The sequence below is a fragment of the Pomacea canaliculata genome, linkage group LG7 (assembly GCF_003073045.1).
Source record: "Pomacea canaliculata isolate SZHN2017 linkage group LG7, ASM307304v1, whole genome shotgun sequence".
NCBI classification, from domain to species: domain Eukaryota; kingdom Metazoa; phylum Mollusca; class Gastropoda; order Architaenioglossa; family Ampullariidae; genus Pomacea; species Pomacea canaliculata.
This window is the reverse complement of record NC_037596.1, coordinates 28803822-28824066: the sequence shown is the minus strand read 5'-3', so window position 1 is coordinate 28824066 and position 20245 is coordinate 28803822. Positions and strand designations below refer to the sequence as shown.

The 20245-nt window shown below is 35.1% G+C and overlaps 2 protein-coding genes across 2 annotated transcripts in view; both read left to right on the top strand.

Moving 5' to 3' along the window:
* The window catches only part of LOC112569307 (soluble scavenger receptor cysteine-rich domain-containing protein SSC5D-like), a 155680-nt gene that overhangs the window by 92662 nt on the left and 42773 nt on the right, over positions 1-20245 (top strand). The window lies entirely within an intron of this gene.
* On the top strand, positions 152-14692 carry LOC112569329 (lysyl oxidase homolog 3-like). Its single transcript, XM_025247104.1, has 12 exons — positions 152-252; positions 2773-2796; positions 3465-3485; positions 4589-4612; positions 5285-5305; positions 6171-6197; positions 8301-8436; positions 9408-9586; positions 12040-12190; positions 12377-12551; positions 13187-13463; positions 14391-14692. Exons 1-10 carry the CDS (start codon positions 198-200, stop codon positions 12435-12437), a joined length of 699 nt encoding a protein of 232 aa, XP_025102889.1. The 5' UTR covers positions 152-197; the 3' UTR covers positions 12438-12551; positions 13187-13463; positions 14391-14692.

The window sequence follows — 20245 nt, the reverse complement described above, 5'->3', positions numbered from 1 at the left end:
AGCTTTACTCAAAGCCTTAAGACGGATACATGGCTGCGCCAGGGAACTACACAGTCTTATTAATAGCATTTCCGGCTCAAACCAGCGCTTCTCTTTTGCACACGGCACGCACGCTCGGAATGCTTATCTGCAAGGTTTTCTGTCGTCTGCTGGGCTTTGAATAGTGTCATTGTTACTACACACGCGCATTCAGCACCATGATGTTTCTGGTACTGGTTGCTTGCCTTTTGCTCAATCCTGTCGAAGGAGGACGTAAGTACACTCATAGCTATACTGCTTTTTATTGTAGTTTGCGTCTAGCATTTTATTTAGACTAGAAAACTAAATTGTTTTAGCGGTAGGAACTAATATGCGTTTAATTCTAGTAGAATTCCTGGTAAATGAAGTAGATTTTTATGATAAAATATTTGGTATCTGTACCTAGTATGATGTAGACTGTAGAGCATCAAACGACATCAAAGCTTAGCTCCACACCGATGCATGCTGAAATAATAATAAAACATTAGCTAGTTATTTATCTATAACAACACTTTTACTGTTATAATATTGCATGTTCATCCCATCACCCTGCAACTGAAGGCTAAGAAAGATGAGAGTGTTTTTTACTAATGAGGCTATATCAGCTTACTGCTCATTACTGCTCACTAAAAGTGGAAGGAATATGTGAAACAGCATTACTAAATGTTAGCAAAAGACCAAGGATGGAAAAAACATGAAGCTAGTGGACTCAGAACTTCTATATAACAAACTAAACCTATAACTGTGTAGCTCAATGTTCTCAAACATCATTTTATTGCTGTATACTTGTCTAAAGCCTAGTTCACATGTGGGTACCATGTTGATTTTTCTAAAAGTGAACAAAAAATGAATTGATTAGTTATGTTAAAGTTATATAAAGTAACACATTGAAAGATGGTTTAATTTTTTATTCAGCAGGTAAATTACATGGACGGCTGATATAAAACAAAGTTACTAAGTTTTAACGTTCTGTTCTTGCTTTTTCCGTTCCTTGTTTTTGTTACAGTTTGTTTACTTAAAATCCCTATAACTTTATATTAACATGTGACACAGGCCTAAAATTTAGTTGAGCGTTTTTTATAGATCTAAACATATCACTGAGAGATTTTAAAAACATTAAGGGTGGTTTAGTAGTTACAATTTTTTTGTTTGTTTTGTTTTCCCTTGCCTTTTTCAGTTTCTTATCTTAGTAAGCGTTTTTATTTCAAAAGCTTATAACTCACTATTGACAAATGATAAAGACCTGAAATATTGGTGGAGGTTTCTTTATACAAATGTAAACATTTAGATAAGGGGGCTTTAAAAATGTTTTTAGTAGTTTAGTAGTTACCAAGCTTTCAGTTTTTCTTTCATCGTTTTCTCACTTTCTTGTTTTGGCTAGAGACTGTTTACTTCAAAAGGACAAAACATTTTATCGACAACAGATATATACATGCAATTAAGTTGAAATGTTTTTCATGCAAATCAAAACATTTATACGCGGGATTTTTAAAGAAATATTTAGTAGTTTGGTATTTATACCGGTTTTAAATCAAAATGCTTTCAAATTTAAAAATTTTTTTTTTTACCCCAAAAGATATTTATAACAAAAACTAAGTCCATTTCCTTTCCCATAGACATGTAGATCTGTCTTATAGGTATCATTTTCAAGCAGAATTTCGAGTCTACTCACAAAATTGACTAAGTTTTGTGCTTTTTAAACTGTTTGTTTAGGCGTTATTTTTGTTTCCATGGCAACCAATAGCGTGAAAAGGGCAGTAAAACCATTTTTTGAAACTTCATTCAAGAGCTAAATAGCAGCTACAAATAAATCCATTCAATCCCTGAAAGAAATGTTTTTTTTCGACCGGTACCTGGCCTTATAACGCTTTGTCCAGTAAAATCGCCTATGTGTGTGAATATCTAGTTGTGTAGACAGTTTACAAAAGCGATTATTTTATTATAATTACGATGGTGATTGTCATTGTGTCGTCGTCGTCGTCATCATCATCATTATACGTTCACTGAGAAACTGCAAACAGAAACTTGTGAATTAGGAAAAAAACCGGTTTGTTACCATATACTACTTCTCTTTTAGGAACAGTTTGATTATAAACATATTTTACTGAAACGAAACTGCTTTTTTGTGTGTGTTTAGGAGAGGAACACCTTTTTTGCACACATAATGAATAACAGATAAACCAACTAGAAATACTGCGTCTTGTGGCACATTCATATATATTGTTATTAAAACTAGTAAATTTATTTTCAAAAATAAAAAGTAAGGAGTACCATGATAAATTATATTAAAAAAACAAGCTGGAAACAAAACAGTGGAACCGGTAGATATGCTTATTTCTGGTGCATACCTGGGCAAAGGCCGGCCCGCGGGCCGGATCCGGCCCGCCTCCTGTCTCTGACCGGCCCGCCCGGTGGCCCGCTCAGCCAGTATATATACTATATATATATATACAGTATTGGGTAAAACTGACTTAACTATATTAGTCCGGCCCTCTAAAACCATCCCAATTTCTCATGCGGCCACTTGGGAAAATGAATTGCCCACCCCTGATCTAGTTTTTTCTTTTGCGCTTGAGCAGAATAAGGCGCGGCACATTGATTACAGGTGTAAAACCATTTCTTTACATCCTGATTTCTTAAAGAATAGAGCTGTATGCAAGACAGGATAGTTCACTAAGTGTAGATTATGCTGTCACATCGATTATATTAAAACGTCTTTAACAAATTGGTACCTAATTATCCTTTTCATTTCAGCTTTCCGTGGTGCATACCCTGGAAGTAAGTTGTTTTTTAATTTGTATGTTTTTTTTCCTTTAATCAGATTATGTTGTACACTAGGCTTCATGTTACATCAGAGGGTTTACCACAACTCCATTAAAATAGCTATTTTGAAGTAAGCCATTGTACAAAACATGCGAACTGCAATTAAGAGGCAAAGTCCACACTACTAATAAAAATACATGAATTACAATATCAATCAGTCACTATTCAGCACACTTTAAATGCAGTTCTAGTGACAAATAAATCATTTCAGTTTCCGTCATTGCGAATATGAACTGATGTTTTAGTAGAATAAATGATAGTTATTTATTATCAAAGTACTAACAGAAGTTCCTTAACAATTGAAAAAAAGACGTGAAACCCATTCACCGAAAAAAAAAAATACCGAAGCTGTAGGGACTGCTGCTAATCTTTCATTGCTTTTGTATTACAGTTTTCTAAGCCCGCCGTTGGTATTTTGAGACTCGTCATTTTTGTACTTATTTCGGCAGAATGAAAAATATTAGGGACTAAGAGTTTATGCCAGGTACTTATCTACAGCTATCTGAGAGCGAAATGTAGAGCGAACTACACGTAACAAGTGAGTTCTATTATCTACCACTTAAACAACGCTAATCGCATACCACTGATGTAGGCTTCAGCTAATTTTTTTTTGTTCCTTTCAGTCGAAAGTATGAGATTTGAAGGTAAGTTAATTTCTGAGTTCGACATAAATAGATTTACAAACTAGCCATGGACCTCTATGGTAAAAAAAAATCATAACTCCATTACAAAAGTATTGCGACTGTGTTTTCGTCGTTTAATTTTGCGTATTGGAATATTTATTTGTATACTTCAATCACATTTTACAGTCTAAACTTGATTATATTATTTATTTGATTGCTGTGCTACCCAGACAGGGTTTTTAAAGTTATTTAAAAAGTGCCAAAAATATTTGCACCTGACACACTTTAAAAAATTCAAAACATTCAATTGGATAATAACATCGTAATCTTCAAACTCTTACTCCAGCATGCAGAAAGAAAGAACAAAATATTTTTGATAGACACAAAGAGTGCGTAAAACACAATAACTCTCGTAATGTTTATGACAATATGCCATTAAAATTGTAAGTATTTGCTGCACACACGAAAATTTACTGCATGGAGTCATCACATATTTTACTGAAACGAAACTGCTTTTTTGTGTGTGTTTAGGAGAGGAACACCTTTTTTGCACACATAATGAATAACTGATAAACAAACTAGACATACTGCGTCTTGTGGCACATTCATATATACTGTCATTAAAACTAGTAAATGTATTTTAAAAAATAAAAAGTGAGGAGTACCATGATAAATTTTATAAAATTATATATAAAAAACAAGCTGGCAACAAAACAGTGGAACGGGTAGATATGCTAGTTTCTAGTGCAGACCTGGGCAAAGGCCGGCCCGCCTCCTGTTTCTGACCGGCCCGCCCGGTGGCCCGCTCAGCCAGTATATATACAGTATTGGGTAAAACTGAGTTAACTATATTAGTCCCGCCCTCTAAAACCATCCCAATTTCTCATGCGGCCCCTGGGGAATATAATTGCCACTCCTGTTCTTGTTTTTTCTTTTGCGCTTGAGCAGAATAAGGCGCGGCACATTGATTACAGGTGTAAAACCATTTCTTTACATCCTGATTTCTTAAAGAATAGAGCTGTATGCAAGACAGGACTAGTTCACTAAGTGTAGATTATGCTGTCACATCAATAATATTAAAACGTCTTTAACAAATTGGTACCTAATTATCCTTCTCATTTCAGCTTTAAATGGTGTATACCCTGAAGGTAAGTTGTTTTTTAATTTGTATGGTTTTTTCCTTTAATCAGATTATGTTGTACACTAGGCTTCATGTTACATCAGAGGGTTTACCACAAATCCATTAAAATAGCTATTTTGAAGTAAGCCATTGTACAAAACATGCGAACTGCAATTAAGAGGCAAAATCCACACTACTAATAAAATACATGAATTACAATATCAATCAGTCACTATTCAGCACACTTTAAATGCAGTTCTAGTGACAAATAAATCATTTCAGTTTCCGTCATTGCGAATATGAACTGATGTTTTAGTAGAATAAATGATAGTTAATTATTATCAAAGTACTAACAGAAGTTCTATAACAATTGGAAAAAAAGACGTGAAACCCATTCACCGAAAAAAAACCCCAAACTACCGAAGCTGTAGGGACTGCTGCTAATCTTTCATTGCTTTTGTATTACAGTTTTCTAAGCCCGCCGTTGGTATTTTGAGACTCGTCATTTTTGTACTTATTTCGGCAGAATGAAAAATATTAGGGACTAAGAGTTTATGCCAGGTACTTATCTACAGCTATCTGAGAGCGAAATGTAGAGCGAATTACACGTAACAAGTGAGTTCTATTATCTACCACTTAAACAACGCTAATCGCATACCACTGATGTAGGCTTCAGCTAATTTTTTTTTTGTTGTTTCAGTCAAAAGTGTGAGCTTTCAAGGTAAGTTAATTTCTGAGTTCGACATAAATAGATTTACAAACTAGCCATGGACCTCTATGGTAAAAAAAAAAATCATAACTCCATTACAAAAGTAGTGCGACTGTGTTTTCGTCGTTTAATTCTGCGTATTGGAATATTTATTTGTAGACTTCAATCACATTTTACAGTCTAAACTTGATTATATTATTTATTTGATTGCTGTGCTACCCAGACAGGGTTTTTAAAGTTATTTAAAAAGTGCCAAAATATTTGCACCTGACACACATTAAAAAAATTCAAAAACATTCAATTGGATAATAACATCGTAATCTTCAAACTCTTACTCCAGCATGCAGAAAGAAAGAACAAAATATTTTTGATAGACACAAAGAGTGCGTAAAACACAATAACTCTCGTAATGTTTATGACAATATGCCATTAAAATTGTAAGTATTTGCTGTACACACGAAAATTTACTGCATGGAGTCATCATCATCAAGTGTACTCACCCTTTCTGTGTTGTTCCCAAAATAATCCTTTCTTTAGATAGTAAACGACTGTCCATTGATTGACTCAACAGTACAGTCACAGTGGTCAGCATTCATCAAATTTTAATTCCTGCTGGTCGCCGGATCTATATTGGAGCATCAATTTTATTTCTACTTTTTTGTGCATGATGGTCAGTTCGAACTATGTCCAATAGAGCAATAAGCAGAATAAAATATTGTTCATCAATTAATCATACTACAACAATATATTTTGCATTAAACACAACTGATTAAACATTATGTACCACTTGTCTCCACTCACTTTGTAGTACAAAATGATTTTTACATAAAAAGATGTTAATTTATGCTAGTTAACTGTAAACGTTTTTTTGTTGCAGAACTGATGCAAATCCTTGGGATAATAGGTAAGATCGCAGAATTAGGTTAAGGGCTTTCCGCCTTTACCTAACACATTCCCCTTATCGCAAATGAGCGGCCGTTTACTGCTTCTTGTTTTAGAGTAGCCCCTAGTCCCTTTCGACCTGTTGTGATGTTTCCCTTTAAGTGGAATGACTATTTCGCACGGACAAATAAAACCGCGTGGACTTCCAACCCTTTAGATTGTGGAAGTCTCTGAAAATTTTTGCTTAGGTGTATGTGGCCAGCAGAGGAAAAATGCAAAAAAACAAACGCAAGCCATTGGAGAGGTTGTTAGAGTTTTGGAGACTACAGGGGTGTTTATGATGCCGAGGTAGTGTCGGTACGTGGCCTGTGCGAGGTCGAACGAACTTGCCAACAGCCAGTAATCATGTATGTGTCCTCTGTGAGCGACACAACAACCAGATCACGAGAATCTGCTTAGTAGAAGAAATAACTCCTGTTGCTCTTAATTCGGCTGATTGCTATGCTTGCCAGTATGACGGGGGAGACGACTATGTTTTCGTCAGTTTTACAGGACGACACTGTTAGCAAACTATTGTGACAGGGACTGCGGTAGGTGGTAGGCAAGCAGTCACTTAGGAGATTGCGTGGTCGGGTCATGCTAATTGCCTCAGGACATGAAACTGTAATCTGTTTTAACTTTTCTGCAAGCTCTTCATCTTTGTCTTTGTTATCATTTGAGTCATCGTCATTGTTATAATAGTAATTTTTCCTGTCCTGTCCTAATTGTGGAATCGCAGTGCTTGACATCGCGAGTCGACCACTGGTAGTATATTGCCATCATTGTAGGCTAGGGGCTGACAGGCGTATGCCGGGATTAATCTCAGCAAGTGCGGGCTTGGTCAAGAGCTCGATCCGGAAGGATCTGAAATACAAAAGTTTTAAGGACTGTTGCCAAGCTGTCATTGCTTTTTTTATTACAGCTTGGTAAACCTGCCAATGGTATTAATGGACTTCTCATTTGTGTAGTCATTTAGGCAGAACGAAATAAATCAGGGACCAAACGTTAATGCCAGCTACTTATCTACAGTCATTTGACAGCGAAATGTAGAGCCAATTATATGTAAAGACAAAAGAAGAGATCTTTTAGCTACCACTCAAAGAACGCTAGGCGCCCAACCATTGATATAGGCCTCAGTTGTTGTTGTTTTTTTGTTTGTTTGTTTGTTTGTTTGTTTGTTTGTTTGTTTGTTTGTTTGTTTGTTTGTTTGTTTGTTTGTTTGTTTCAACCGATCCAGACTCAGTTAAAGGTAAGTAAATTTCTTAGTTCGACATCATTAGATTTACAAACTAGCTATGGACCTGTCAAACAGGGACCTGTAATTCGGCTGTTTTCTTCGTTTTCTTATTAAAACGTTTGATTTTTAAACTACTCATTGGAATATTTGTCTATTTCGATCACTGCCTTAACTTAAATATATTATTTATTTGGTAGCTTTGCTAGGAAGACGAGGTTGGGCAAATATGTATGGGTATCATATATATATATACATAAATGTTATTACAATAATAATAAATTTGTGATTTACATAAAGCTTACTCACGTTAGTAAGAAGGTAGAACAGAGTAAAAGTTATTTATAAAGAGAGAAAAACCATTGCACCTTCCCAATACCTCCGCTGGTCACCTAGTCACGCTTCACTTGCTAAAGTCATTAAGTCATCTCCCCTCTCAAGTATCTCTACTGGTAGACACATCCTCTTTACCTTTGTGGTATGTGTTTTGTTCAATACACCCAACATCACCCTTCTTGTGAACGATTTTAAATCATATAAAAATTTCCACGTGACATCTTTTGATTTTACTATTATAAACGCAATAACTGTTATCTTATTGTTTGATAGAATATTGGTGGCATTAGATTTTGTGAAATTGTCCATTAAGCCTGATTTTACTTACTGTTTATTTTCCTTAGTTGTGTGTGTGGTTCCGTGCACCTGAACGCTCGAGAGTGTATTTGTGCATACATATGCATATGAGTGAAAGAGTTTGCATACCTGTTTTGGTGATAAATCTGCTATTTTTGTGATTATTGATATTTTCCTTGCAAAAAATTCAAGGTATGCTTTTTTTACCAAATTGTTTAGATGTGCGCTTGGTTAATGGGACAGAAGAGGCCGGGCGACTTGAGATTGTACATGAAGGAACCTGGGGCACAGTGTGTGAAGATGAGTTTGGAAGGGAAGAGGCTCTTGTGGCTTGCAAAATGTTACGAATTTACGAGTAAAATATTCCTTTTATTTTTTAATTTATTATGTCCCATTACTTTTTTCTGTAAAACCATGAAGGGTAGGTTAAGCCACTCAAAAAAAAACTTTTAAAAGATGCGCTTAAGTGTTTTAGATATAATTATATATACACACACAAGCATGTAATCATCAGACAACAATGTCGTTACACCTGAAAAAAAACCTCTCTCTCTTTGCATTACTTTCAATTCTTAAATTGTACTAGTTAAGAAAGAAAAAGGGATTTTGCTAAAAATATACTTTTTTGCAGACAGCGAGTTTTGTTTTCTATTTTGTGTTAGCCTTATAATTTATTTATCAAACTGTACGTTTACATAATATATCTCTTCTTAGCTGTAGCTAGTTATCTATTTTTCTGCAATAATATTCATTACCTTCTACTTTCCATTTGAGTACTTTTGTATGTAAAAGAGATTTTCTCTTAAAAGCACAATCACTTAAACAACAGCAGCATTACTAATACTAAGTCTAATTCTACTCCTCCTCCTCATAATCATCATTCATTTATTTATTTTCCAAGTGATAGTGCACCAAAATTTCACTTAATATTTGTGAAAACCACTTCAAATCAAGGACCATTGTATATTTTGAAACCTACAAACCTGCATAAATCAACCATCATCATTTTGGTTTTAGAAAAAAATGAGCTTCAAACTACTATCGCTTCAATTAGCCACCAGATGATCACCTTTTTGGTAGTACTCAGACCCAATTATAATGGTGATGGGTCAAATCACCGTGAGAAAAAGTGTCTGATGGTAAATAACATATGTATTGACAGTCAAAGCTAAAATGAACAACAAGCATATACATTAATATTTCTAAAATATTTCCAAGAACTCAGGATGCTTTTTTTATAGAATTATAAAGATATTGTACTTCTAAGTTAAAAACAATATTTACATAATGTAATTATGTTATAATGACTGACTCTTTATTATACAGTGGTAAAGCAGTCTATGCTAAGTCCTTCATGTTCGGCGCTGGCAGCGATGAGCAACAAATTCTGCTGAGCGACCTCGACTGTAACGGCACAGAGACAACGCTGTGGGATTGTAAACACAGTGGTTTGTACAACCACAGTTGTAGGCACAGCAAAGACATCGGCATCATTTGCAATTTCAGTAAGAAATTTGTCTCTATATTGTTATTGTTAAAATATCAATGGGATTTCAAAAAAAAAACATGTTAAATATTTATAGGGCTATCGAAATAGTTTTCTCTGGTTTTTAATTGCATTTATTTATATAAAAAAAATCAAGCGATGATAATTCACACGTTTTCTTTGGTAACGTTTTCCATCTTTTAAATGTGTTTATAGTTCCTCATTTAAGGAAGGATCTTTCTTTACCTGCTAAAAAATAATCTACCTCTTAAGGCAGCTACTTAGATGGATCTCGAAAACACGCACGGAACCTTAAAAATGCCCACTACACTGAGTGCATAATCCTCTTCTGAGGAATGTCTGCTTTTGTTGATGTTTGAAGTGAATTGTCAGGTCAGGACCAAGACCGCTTGCGTATTATAGATTGCTTTAAACAACCTACTATTTGGTTGTAAACATTTTAACAATAAATATTTAATATTTCTACAATATCTGGTGCCGTGTCACGTGGGTTGGAGTTGTTTCTTTGGTTGTAAAAACTTTTTTTAAGAATGAAGCTAGAAAATTGTCAGTTCTGGTGCTAATGACTTTAATGAGTCCAAACACTATCTAGTACAGTTAGTTTTCTAACTTACTGTTTGCTAACAATAAATAACTGTTTGGTGGTTTTACAGGAAGAGTAGAAAGTTAACTATCTGTAACATGATTCTTGGCCGCCTAAAACATCTGATTGTGCACATTGAGTCTAGTGACTCACCTTCCGCTCTTCTTGTCTCCGTTCACGTTTGGCTTCCCGTGATGATGATGATGATGATGATGATGATGATGATGATGATGATGATGATGGATTGATTGATGATGATGATGACCTATATAGTGCCGTTTCAAAGATTTGCTCAGAACGCTTTACATAAATAATATATAGGCTAAATCATACACAACCATGCACCCATATGAGCATATAACAGACAAGCTAACTCCTAGTACAGACGCTATTCATACACAAAGTACAAAGTACACAGAGGGTCAGGACAGGGTCACAGTGAAGTTGTTCTGAAAAGGTGTAGCTTAAGTCTAAACTTACAGGTGGTAAAAGAATCAGAGTGACGAAGGCCGATGGTTCCAAGTTAATGGGTTTGGTAGGAAAACGACCTGTGTCCATGGTCTTTATCTTCGTGGGTCTCGCATAGGCTATGGTGTCAGAAGATGAGTTAAGAAGTCGTGTTGATGTATAGATGGGAGTAAGTTCGGAGAGGTACCGATGACCGGTGCCACAAACGGCAGAGTGAAGTAAGATTCAACGTTTGTATGTAACACTGTGCACGACTGTAAGCAATCGAAGAGAGAAAATTACAGGTGATATGTGCAGAGAGAGTAGATATAGAGAGGCTGCACTCCTTTTTGGTCCTTACATGTTAAGAAAAGTTGCGTCCTTTAAAACGTGATGCTGGTCAGAGAGGGTAGATATAGAGAGACTGCCCTCTTTTTTTTGTCCTGACTTAAGAAATTTAGGGATGCAGTTGCGTCCCTTCGAAACGTGATGCTACCAGAGTGCAGCCTCTTTATACCTATGCTCTGTGATATGTGTTCACATCTAGATAATTCGCAAACTGTTTTCGTCTCATTTTCTGTTGTTTGAGTATAAATCCACGTCAAATCGAGTAACCGGCAACAAAAGTCAATCTGGCGCTCAAGTAAACAAACCTTCGCGGGGTTTTTAACACGAGAAAATACCTGATTGGATGACTTTTTCAGCCTTTAAAGGGAAGTAATCGATGACGGAAGAAGTCCTAAAGTTTCAGTATTGCCTCCTTTATATATGTATTAATTTCGCACAGGATTACAAACTAAGACACTACACTGGTTACAGCATTCCTATGCGGTAGGCGCAGAGGAGCCCTTAAAGTGAGCAATGTCGAGTGTTGATAACACCAAAACGGTCCGAGGGTTATGATTGGTCAGTGTCTGACAAGTTAAGGAGACAATCGTTCTCCCTGTGGATCATCCAGTCCCCGAATGTGAGTGGATGACCTCGAATGTGAGTGGGTTTCGTGATATCCGGGGCTAGATTTAATTTTTTAAAAACACCGAGTACTTTCGAGACAGAATCCTGCTGATGTGTCGAAATGAAGCCCAAACAATAGGATACGATATTATTTCAAGCTGTTTGATTGCATAAAGGAATTCAGAAAATTACATGTCGAAATATTTCTTTTAAAGAAATTGTTGAAAAGCTTTGAATAAAAGATTAAGTGGAAGGACGTTCGTAGAGAGATAGAGAAAAGTGAAAATGAGACTTACAAGCACGTGTACTTACTCACAGATACACACACACATTCTGCTACTCACGAAAGTTAGTGCTGACCATGTGCGCGTAAGGGTAGAAATTATATGTTGAATGACGCATGCCAACCTTGCGGAGAAAAAAATATTGTTAAAATGTTAACATAACAACTCACATTATAATTTTAGATGCCAACCAGCTTCGTCTGTCTGGTAAAAGTCGAATCAACCAAAACATGGGTCGTGTGGAAATCAAAGTCGGTGGTGTGTGGAGCGGTGTGTGTGGCAGCTTCAGCAGACTTTCAGCCAAAGTAATCTGTAGACAACTTGGTTATCCATCGTGAGTCTATTTTTATAAACCTAAGTCAATTAATTCACTTTAAAAACAGCAAACGAATTGCATTACACGTGTAGCTACTCATTGCCTTGATGTGCCCATTCATTTGAGTCTGTGTGGCATTGACTACATCCATCATCCATCATCAATTACAACTAAATATTTTAAAATATGTTTTACTTATACCAGAGAAAGCGCAATGACTACATGGTTTCGCCGTTTGGTCCACGGGAATCAAGAGGCGTCTTAGAAGTTGATCTGAACTGTACAGTAAACGAGACTCGGATTCAAAATTGTCTTGTGGAACCTATCTTTTACAGTGCCAACTGCAATACAGAAGAATTTGGTGTTATTTGCAGCAATAGTAAGAGTTTCTAATTACTTACATTGTTGCAAAAGGTTTTTAATATATATCACCCGCATAAATTAAGCAGATGAGTTGAGACATGAAAACAGCCATTTCAGATACAAATAGATGAAAGAGCACTTTCACGATATATATATATATATTTTGCTATATAAATGTGCAAACGGGAGAGCCGTAAATTTATTATTATTATTATTATCCAATTTGGTTTCATTACGGCAAAACAATGTTTTATCTGTAATGCATAACATTTAAAAAAGAACTTTAAAAAAAGCATTACAAATGAGCTGAGCTGCTTTGATGAGTTCAGATTTGATCTGAACTACAGAGATATCAAAGTTGAGAAAATGTTTCATCGCTTTTAGAACAATAATACATGCCTTTTATGATTTACCTTCTTAGTTTAAAATACTTCAAGGCATCTTTAGCACTGTTTTAGGGTTTCTTTTACTTATACATGCACGGTGTTTTTGCATCCTTTAGCAAGAATGCGTATCGGTTGCATCGAGAAATTGTACACTTCTTAGTGTGAAACTTAGTTCTTTCATTAATTAGTGAATAGAAATCAAATACAGTTCAGCCTGCGTGGTTGATTCTTTTCCTCGTTCTTGTTCACACTTTCTTATTTTCAGGAACCACATCTCTTTATGTTGTTGTTGAATCATCTACTGAATACCCATTCATGGAAGGACAACACGTAAGTCTGAAGTGTGAGAAAACACAGTCAAAAAAGCCTGTGGCTAACTACTCTTGGCCAGAAACTGCAGGTGGAAGTCCTTCTGGTCAGTTCCTGATCTTTGACAATGTGACGAGAGAGCACAATGGAATGCTAGTGGGGTGTGCAGGCAGCTATGGAGATAACACGAGAACAACTCATATTCAGTGACACTACAATGTTACAAGTTTACTGTAAGTAATAATAAGCTGACAAACTGACCAGATAATTGCATAACAATGTTTTTGTTCATTGTTTTTTTTTTTAAGTAAAGTGAACCGCACTAAATGAACATCGATGTACTTCTTCTCTGCGATATTTTAAGTTCGTATACTGCACAAAAAGATTTAGAAGATAATCAACTGATTCCTAAGCCCAATGGCGCTTGCTTATTTATCTGAAAGAGAAGAAAATGAACTTAAAGAATTTATTAGATCATGCACTACATTTTAACTGTACGGGTATACAATTTCCGGGTTTCAGTTTGTTAGTAAACAAACTAAAAAAGATTCTTTACTTTTAAAATATAATAAAATTAAGTAATAGGCATAGATTGCGACAGGGGCTTTATCTTAATAAAAAAAAACTTAACACTGCGAATGAAGAGTTAATGCCATCTTCGTTTCTAAAAGGAAAAGGCCTAATCTTCTTGCACGAAAAAGGAACGTAGTGGTAGTGTTCAGTAGTAAATGAACAAAAATGTACAGTAGTTATAATATTACTTATGTTTGATGGATACAGAAAAGTTCACTTGCAAGAGCAGTCTACTTACAGTGCTCCTTTTGTAAACTGAATGAAATGTAACTGTTCTCTGCTGTCAGTACAAGTCAACTACTTGATATAGTAAACTATGTTAATCAGTTATTAATTATTCAAAAATTTCCTTCTCAAGAGCATTTATCGTTGTAGGCATCGTCAAACGACAGAACAAATTATTTAAATAAAAAAGAGGAATGTTACTAAAAGGGTTTTCGAAAATTCTTTGTACACGAGCTCCAACGATTAGTTAAAACTGTTGTCTTATCTGTTAGCTATGAACTGTGAGCCAAGTTCAGTAAATGTACCTTTTGGTTTTGCTTTTTCTTTTTTTCATGATTCAATTTGCATTTTATTTTTTGCAGACAAACCAGTAATTGAGATTATCTCAAATTCTACTAAGTGTAGATATGAGAAGCATATTTCGAATGTATGTCTTGTCACTCGTGGCGATGATGTTACATTTATGTGCATCGCTAGAAGCAACCCACCTCCTGCTTCTTTCAAATGGTTTGGAGGAACTAGCAGCACCACAATGAATTTAACGATTACAGCAGCAAAGCCTGCATCTGATGATGGACCATACATATGTTATGTAGAAACGAAATCGTTTGCAAATGATCCACGGCTGCCTCTTTCATCATTTTACCAAGCTTACCGTCATTCGTTCAGTGTAATACACTATTAACGATTTTTTTAGTAAAGTTTTAGTAAAGCTTTAGAGAAAAATACTTAGGCGTCAAATGAATATCTTTGAAGCGTAAGTAAAGCATCTCAGTTTGATTTAATAATATTATAACCATAGCTGTTTATTTTTTTTTAAATGGAAATGTTTTAGTCAAAAAAAACTAATTACAAATGTCCTGATAGTATTATAGGCACATGGTAACAGATTTCCAAAAACTTGTGCTGTCTGATTGACAAGATGTTTAATAAATTCTTTTATTCTAATTTAAAGATGGCAGGATAGAAGACACCTCGTTCTAAGAATGTTGTTAATGATTAAACATACTTTTCCTTAAATGCTTGCTTCTATCAATGCAAATCAAATTTTGAAAACAAAACATGAAAAATCAGTGTAAATGCTATTGTTTATCATTTAGCGTTTTCCTTAAATCAATTTAACACAACCATAGCAGACTGTATAACTGATTTTTTTTCATCAATATTCACATTAATAATAGAGAGGATGTTTTAATGCAAAATTTCTGTAGATTTTTCAGAAAAAAGTGATATGTAATGTTTTGTATCATCAGATCCACCAACCATACTTAGTTACATGTTAAATGCTGTGGACAACGAAACCTTGACCGTTGCTGAGAACTCTAACGTCAACATGTCGTGCGTTGCCACCGGGATGTCCTCACCTCACATGAGGCTCATGGGATTAAACCGTCAGGAGCTGACCAGACGGACAATGGGTGACATACAGTCTTATGAAGAAAGCAGAGAAATAAACTTCTTCATGTGTAAAGTATAGTGCGAGAACTCTGGAGACTATCAGTGTGAGGTAGACAACGAGCTGGGACACGACAGTAAGACTGTAAAGCTGCTAGTCCCGTGTAAGTACATGTGGAGTGTAAATAAAAAACAAGTTATTTCCGGCAAATGATATTTCCTGATTAAAAACCTTATATTTTCTATCTGTAATATTAAGAAAAACTATTTATACACATACATATCTTGATTGCAGCAATATTTCCAGAAATCAGATTTTTTTTTAGCAATTATTGATACACCAATCTGTCATCTAAACAACATCAATTCAAACTGGAACTACTACTAAAGAAACATTTGAATATCAGCAAAATCCGGCTTTAAACATTTCCATATTTTTTAACGAAACTGATAAACAGTATGACTGCATTTCTAGCTGCTACCTCAACATAATAGCAATGGTTGGAAAGAGCATTGCTACACAGTAGCACAAGGCTGCCATCAAACACTAGTCCTCACGATGCCAGACAATATAGTATAATTACTCCAAGATTCATCTATGAGATGTTGAAGCCACAACAGCTTACCTGGTCTTTACTCAGCTGGTATCAGAAGATACACAATTAGATGCTGCTATTATTTTCTCCCCTTCACCTTTGTCTAAAATTCCTTGCCTGTGTGATTTCAATATTAGATATATCCAATATTTGTAGTATTATTATAGTTTTATCGTATTTTTTTATCCACGTATTGATTTATTTGTGATTAGTAGTGATTCTATTAGCACTAGAGTCTTTTTCGACCAATAATGATTTTGATTATATTTATTATAATTATATTAGAAACTACAAAAACTGTGAAATTTGTTTTAATAGATAGTTTGTGACTAAGGCTAATGATTTGAGTAAATATTTTATAATATTTCTTTGAGACAATTTTTTTTATTTGCATTGTGTGCAGGTGCACCAAAGAGTAAAACTTCGGACGGAAAACTAAAATATGTTGATATTCGAGATAACAAACAGAATTTCAACGTCGAAATAATAGCATATCCAACTCCACACCTAGCAAATATCACTTATCAAGGATCCACTATAAAAGAGAGGGTAGAAAAACCGGTTGATAGTAAAGGAATACATGCGGCGTGTGTTGCAAACAGCTTTGAACAAGCCTTGGTTATCTGTAATATCAGCATCATCCATGCTGTGGAAGGGTTTTACCAGGCAGTCTTCGGCAACGACTTCGGAGATTTAGCCGTTGACTTTGTGGTTGTATCAAATAGTAAGTGCATTCTAAATGCGATACAGCACTGCTATACTAAACTTACAAAATTGTTTGAACTTACAGACATCGCATCATGGAAAGTCCAGAGGGTTAATCAATAACATTTTAAAAAATTCAGATTTTTAGCGGCGTCCGAATCTCTGTTCGTGACCATGACCGTGACCGGACCGTGACCGTGCTAATAAATTTTAAAACAAAGAGATAATTTTTTTATGAAGAACGGACGTCACGTCAGCCTATCTTAGGTAAGTTTCAGTAAGTGGGAGAGTCCTGTATAACATATTTTTAAAACAATGAATTTTGTTTATTATAAGTCTTTAGTTAACTGTAAAGGCAATCACTGTATTTTGTTCTTTGGTGAAAATAATGCTGTAATATGTTTGAGTATAATTGCACAAATTAAACGTTAAGATACAACTTAATAATTGTGTATTGCAAGCAAGTACAGACCTTGTTGTTCATGGTAGATTTTGCTCAAGAAAGATAGAAGATAACATTTGAGTGCTTTACTTAGGGAAATAGTCAAATAAAAGTCCGGCCTCTGCTACGTTCTATATGAATACTATTTATGGGAACGGAGGGGGAAGAAAAGCCTTTGTGCTTAGAAAATGTACGAAGGACGTTTTCTCACTTTGATAATATTACTACTTGAAAACTAAGTCAAGATGCTTGTGTCTATTAGTTTGTTTACTTTGCTTTGGAAATTTAGACAAGAAGACTGTCATCTCATTTGGAGTCCATATCACTGTGTTTCTCCATTTTGACCACCGTTATTGCTAACTACAACAAGCAGTCACACTGTTGTTTGTAGTGCATTTCAAATTGTCATCGGTAAGATCACCTTCTCTGGTGTTGTCATCTACATTTGTTGTTATGCTGTATCACTCTACACTATAAACAGGTTTTATCTGTCTCGTAAATATTTATGTCATCTTTAAAATAGAGTTATTCTATGTCTTACCGTTAATATTTTCCTCTGTTTGTTGGTTTTCATTATTTCTTTTTAATGGTGGTGATTCCTCCAATTTTGCATGTTACAATTGGTGCAAGTTGTAGAACTGATATGTAAAAAAGTAAGAGATTTTATCAAACTATGGTATGTTGTGCGTTGTGGAAGTACATGTTGCCTTCTATTTTTGTTGTTGTTATTATATATAATTACTACTATTTTATCCTTAAATTGTGCATTTTTTAGATAAATTTTAATCTATTTTTCTGTTTGAAACACTTGATAAAGCAACTTCAAAAATTTAACTATTAGTTTTTTCAAGAGACAGAAGTAATCCGAATCAACAACAAACAGGAACTCCCAATTCAACATCAAGGGGAGAACATCCTAATAACAGACCTCTTCACGTACATGGGAAGCATTATCAACAAGGACGGTGGAGAGGACGATGACATCCGTCAGTACAAATCTATGTTGAATTGAGTAACCGGTAAACGACTTTAACATGACGCTTCAACAAAGAATATGTATCTACTTTTAAACATAACGAAATACCTGTTTGTTTGACACAACCAAGTATTGCTCGACATCGCTTTCAGAAAGAAAGTCAATCTAAACAGGCTTTGAGGTCAGTAATTTTTGTTACTTTTATTCTTAAATGACTACACGTGTATTTTAACACTAACCCTAATTAACTTACCTTTCTCACGTCTTTAGCAGAAGACTGTTGCAACAGCGACGATAACAATGCCACAAGACAACCAAGATGACGATGTTATTTCTCCAGTGTGCTCTAAATAAATAAGAGTTTAAGGTAAGGTAAGAGTGAGAATAGACAATGAAAATAATTCAAAATAAATGTTAAATTTCTTTTTATAAAAATAACTATAGGGAGTATAAAATGTCAGCACAAATAAATTAAAAATATATAAAGGAAAACATTCTTCTAAATATTTCATTGTATTTCTAAACGGCATTTTAATAACTTGATTAATAGTTTAAATTTGGATTGGACGCATCCTGGTGACCAGTAACGTCTCCCTGTCTTCTTTGTGATACTGGTGTGCTTAGGATTCTGTTCAGTGTGTTATCCCTGGCTTAATGGAGCCACCTTAGTGATTATATGTGCATGGTCGAACGGCCTGTTACCTATCTGCATCGCTTTCTGCAGGCTCGGATGGTAGCCGGGTTAACGTCAACGGTCAAAGTGTAGTCAGATTGTCATCAACCATCGACTTGTGGACAGAGTGGAGCCCACTATGAGACTGCCGTAAAACTGGGTGTAACGGCCAGCGGACTGTATGCCAAGCGCCGAGATTCAAGTCGTCGCGAGGACGGACTGTGTTTCTGCCAGACTGTGGGACAATAGACGAGGGCGTGACGTAGTACTGGTGTCAGCAGCGCGTAGCCCCAGGCAGTGGCCTGGGAGTGTGGGACTTTTGTTGTGTGTAATGAGGATTTTGTGCGGTGATTGTTTGTGTGTGTGTGTTCAATAACATTTTCTTACCAGCGGAGGGGTTCTCTCCCCTTTTCTTTTCCGTATACTTACATGTATATAAATGGTTGGATAAATGACTGTATCCCTTCCACAGATAACGTTGTATACATTAAATGCAAAAATAAACTGCAAAATGATCACACATTGTTATTTAAATATATATATATAATTAAATAATATATATATAAGATTTAACTAGTCTTTAAAATGGTGTTTTAAACGGTGAAGAGCATGAATTTTAATCTTTGTATAACAATGTGATTAATGCAAAATAAAGGCTCAAATACCTGCTTAATGTGACTTTACTGCTCCCACGTCTATCCATGTGATTCCGTGACGACAGGCACCGGTGAAGGAACAACTGACTGACTGACAGAAAGTATTGTTGACTTCTTGTTTTGATTGTTTTCAACGTTTTCAATTTTCACGTCACAATTTTATCAGTCACTACTATTCCTTCGACACACTGTACGTGGGATGGTCCACTTGTTTCTTGTTTCCTCTTAACCTGTCTTCCCTTATTATTAACATCATGTTTATTGAATTTTGCTGGCTTTTAAAAATCAAAATCAGAATAAAAAGAAGTTTCAATTTTTCATACTGTTCTTGTTTCTCTTAATAATTTTCTTCTTCTTTTTTTATTGTTTGCTTTTATGTTTAGTAATTGCGCCTTAGGAAACCGTTATGTTTAACGGCATATAGCCAGCTTAAACTACATATACTAGAATGATACATGGAGTGATCCAACCAAATATTGTATTGCTGAAAATGTCCAACTCATTCTAATACAGCCAAAAAATATATAAACTTTTTCAAGTGTGATTTATCACTTGATATAAATAATAATTGAAAACTTGCTTTATATTTAACGTATACTTAGTTCTAAACGTATATAACCTCTCTGGTTTATGGCATAATAAGCTTTACAGATCATTTTCAATAAAGGATTTTAAACTTATAACAAAATTCTCCATAAAAGCTTAGTGTTACAACATTCGCCAAGTGACATTAAACCATTAGATATACTTGAAAGATTTAAGAATGTAACAGGT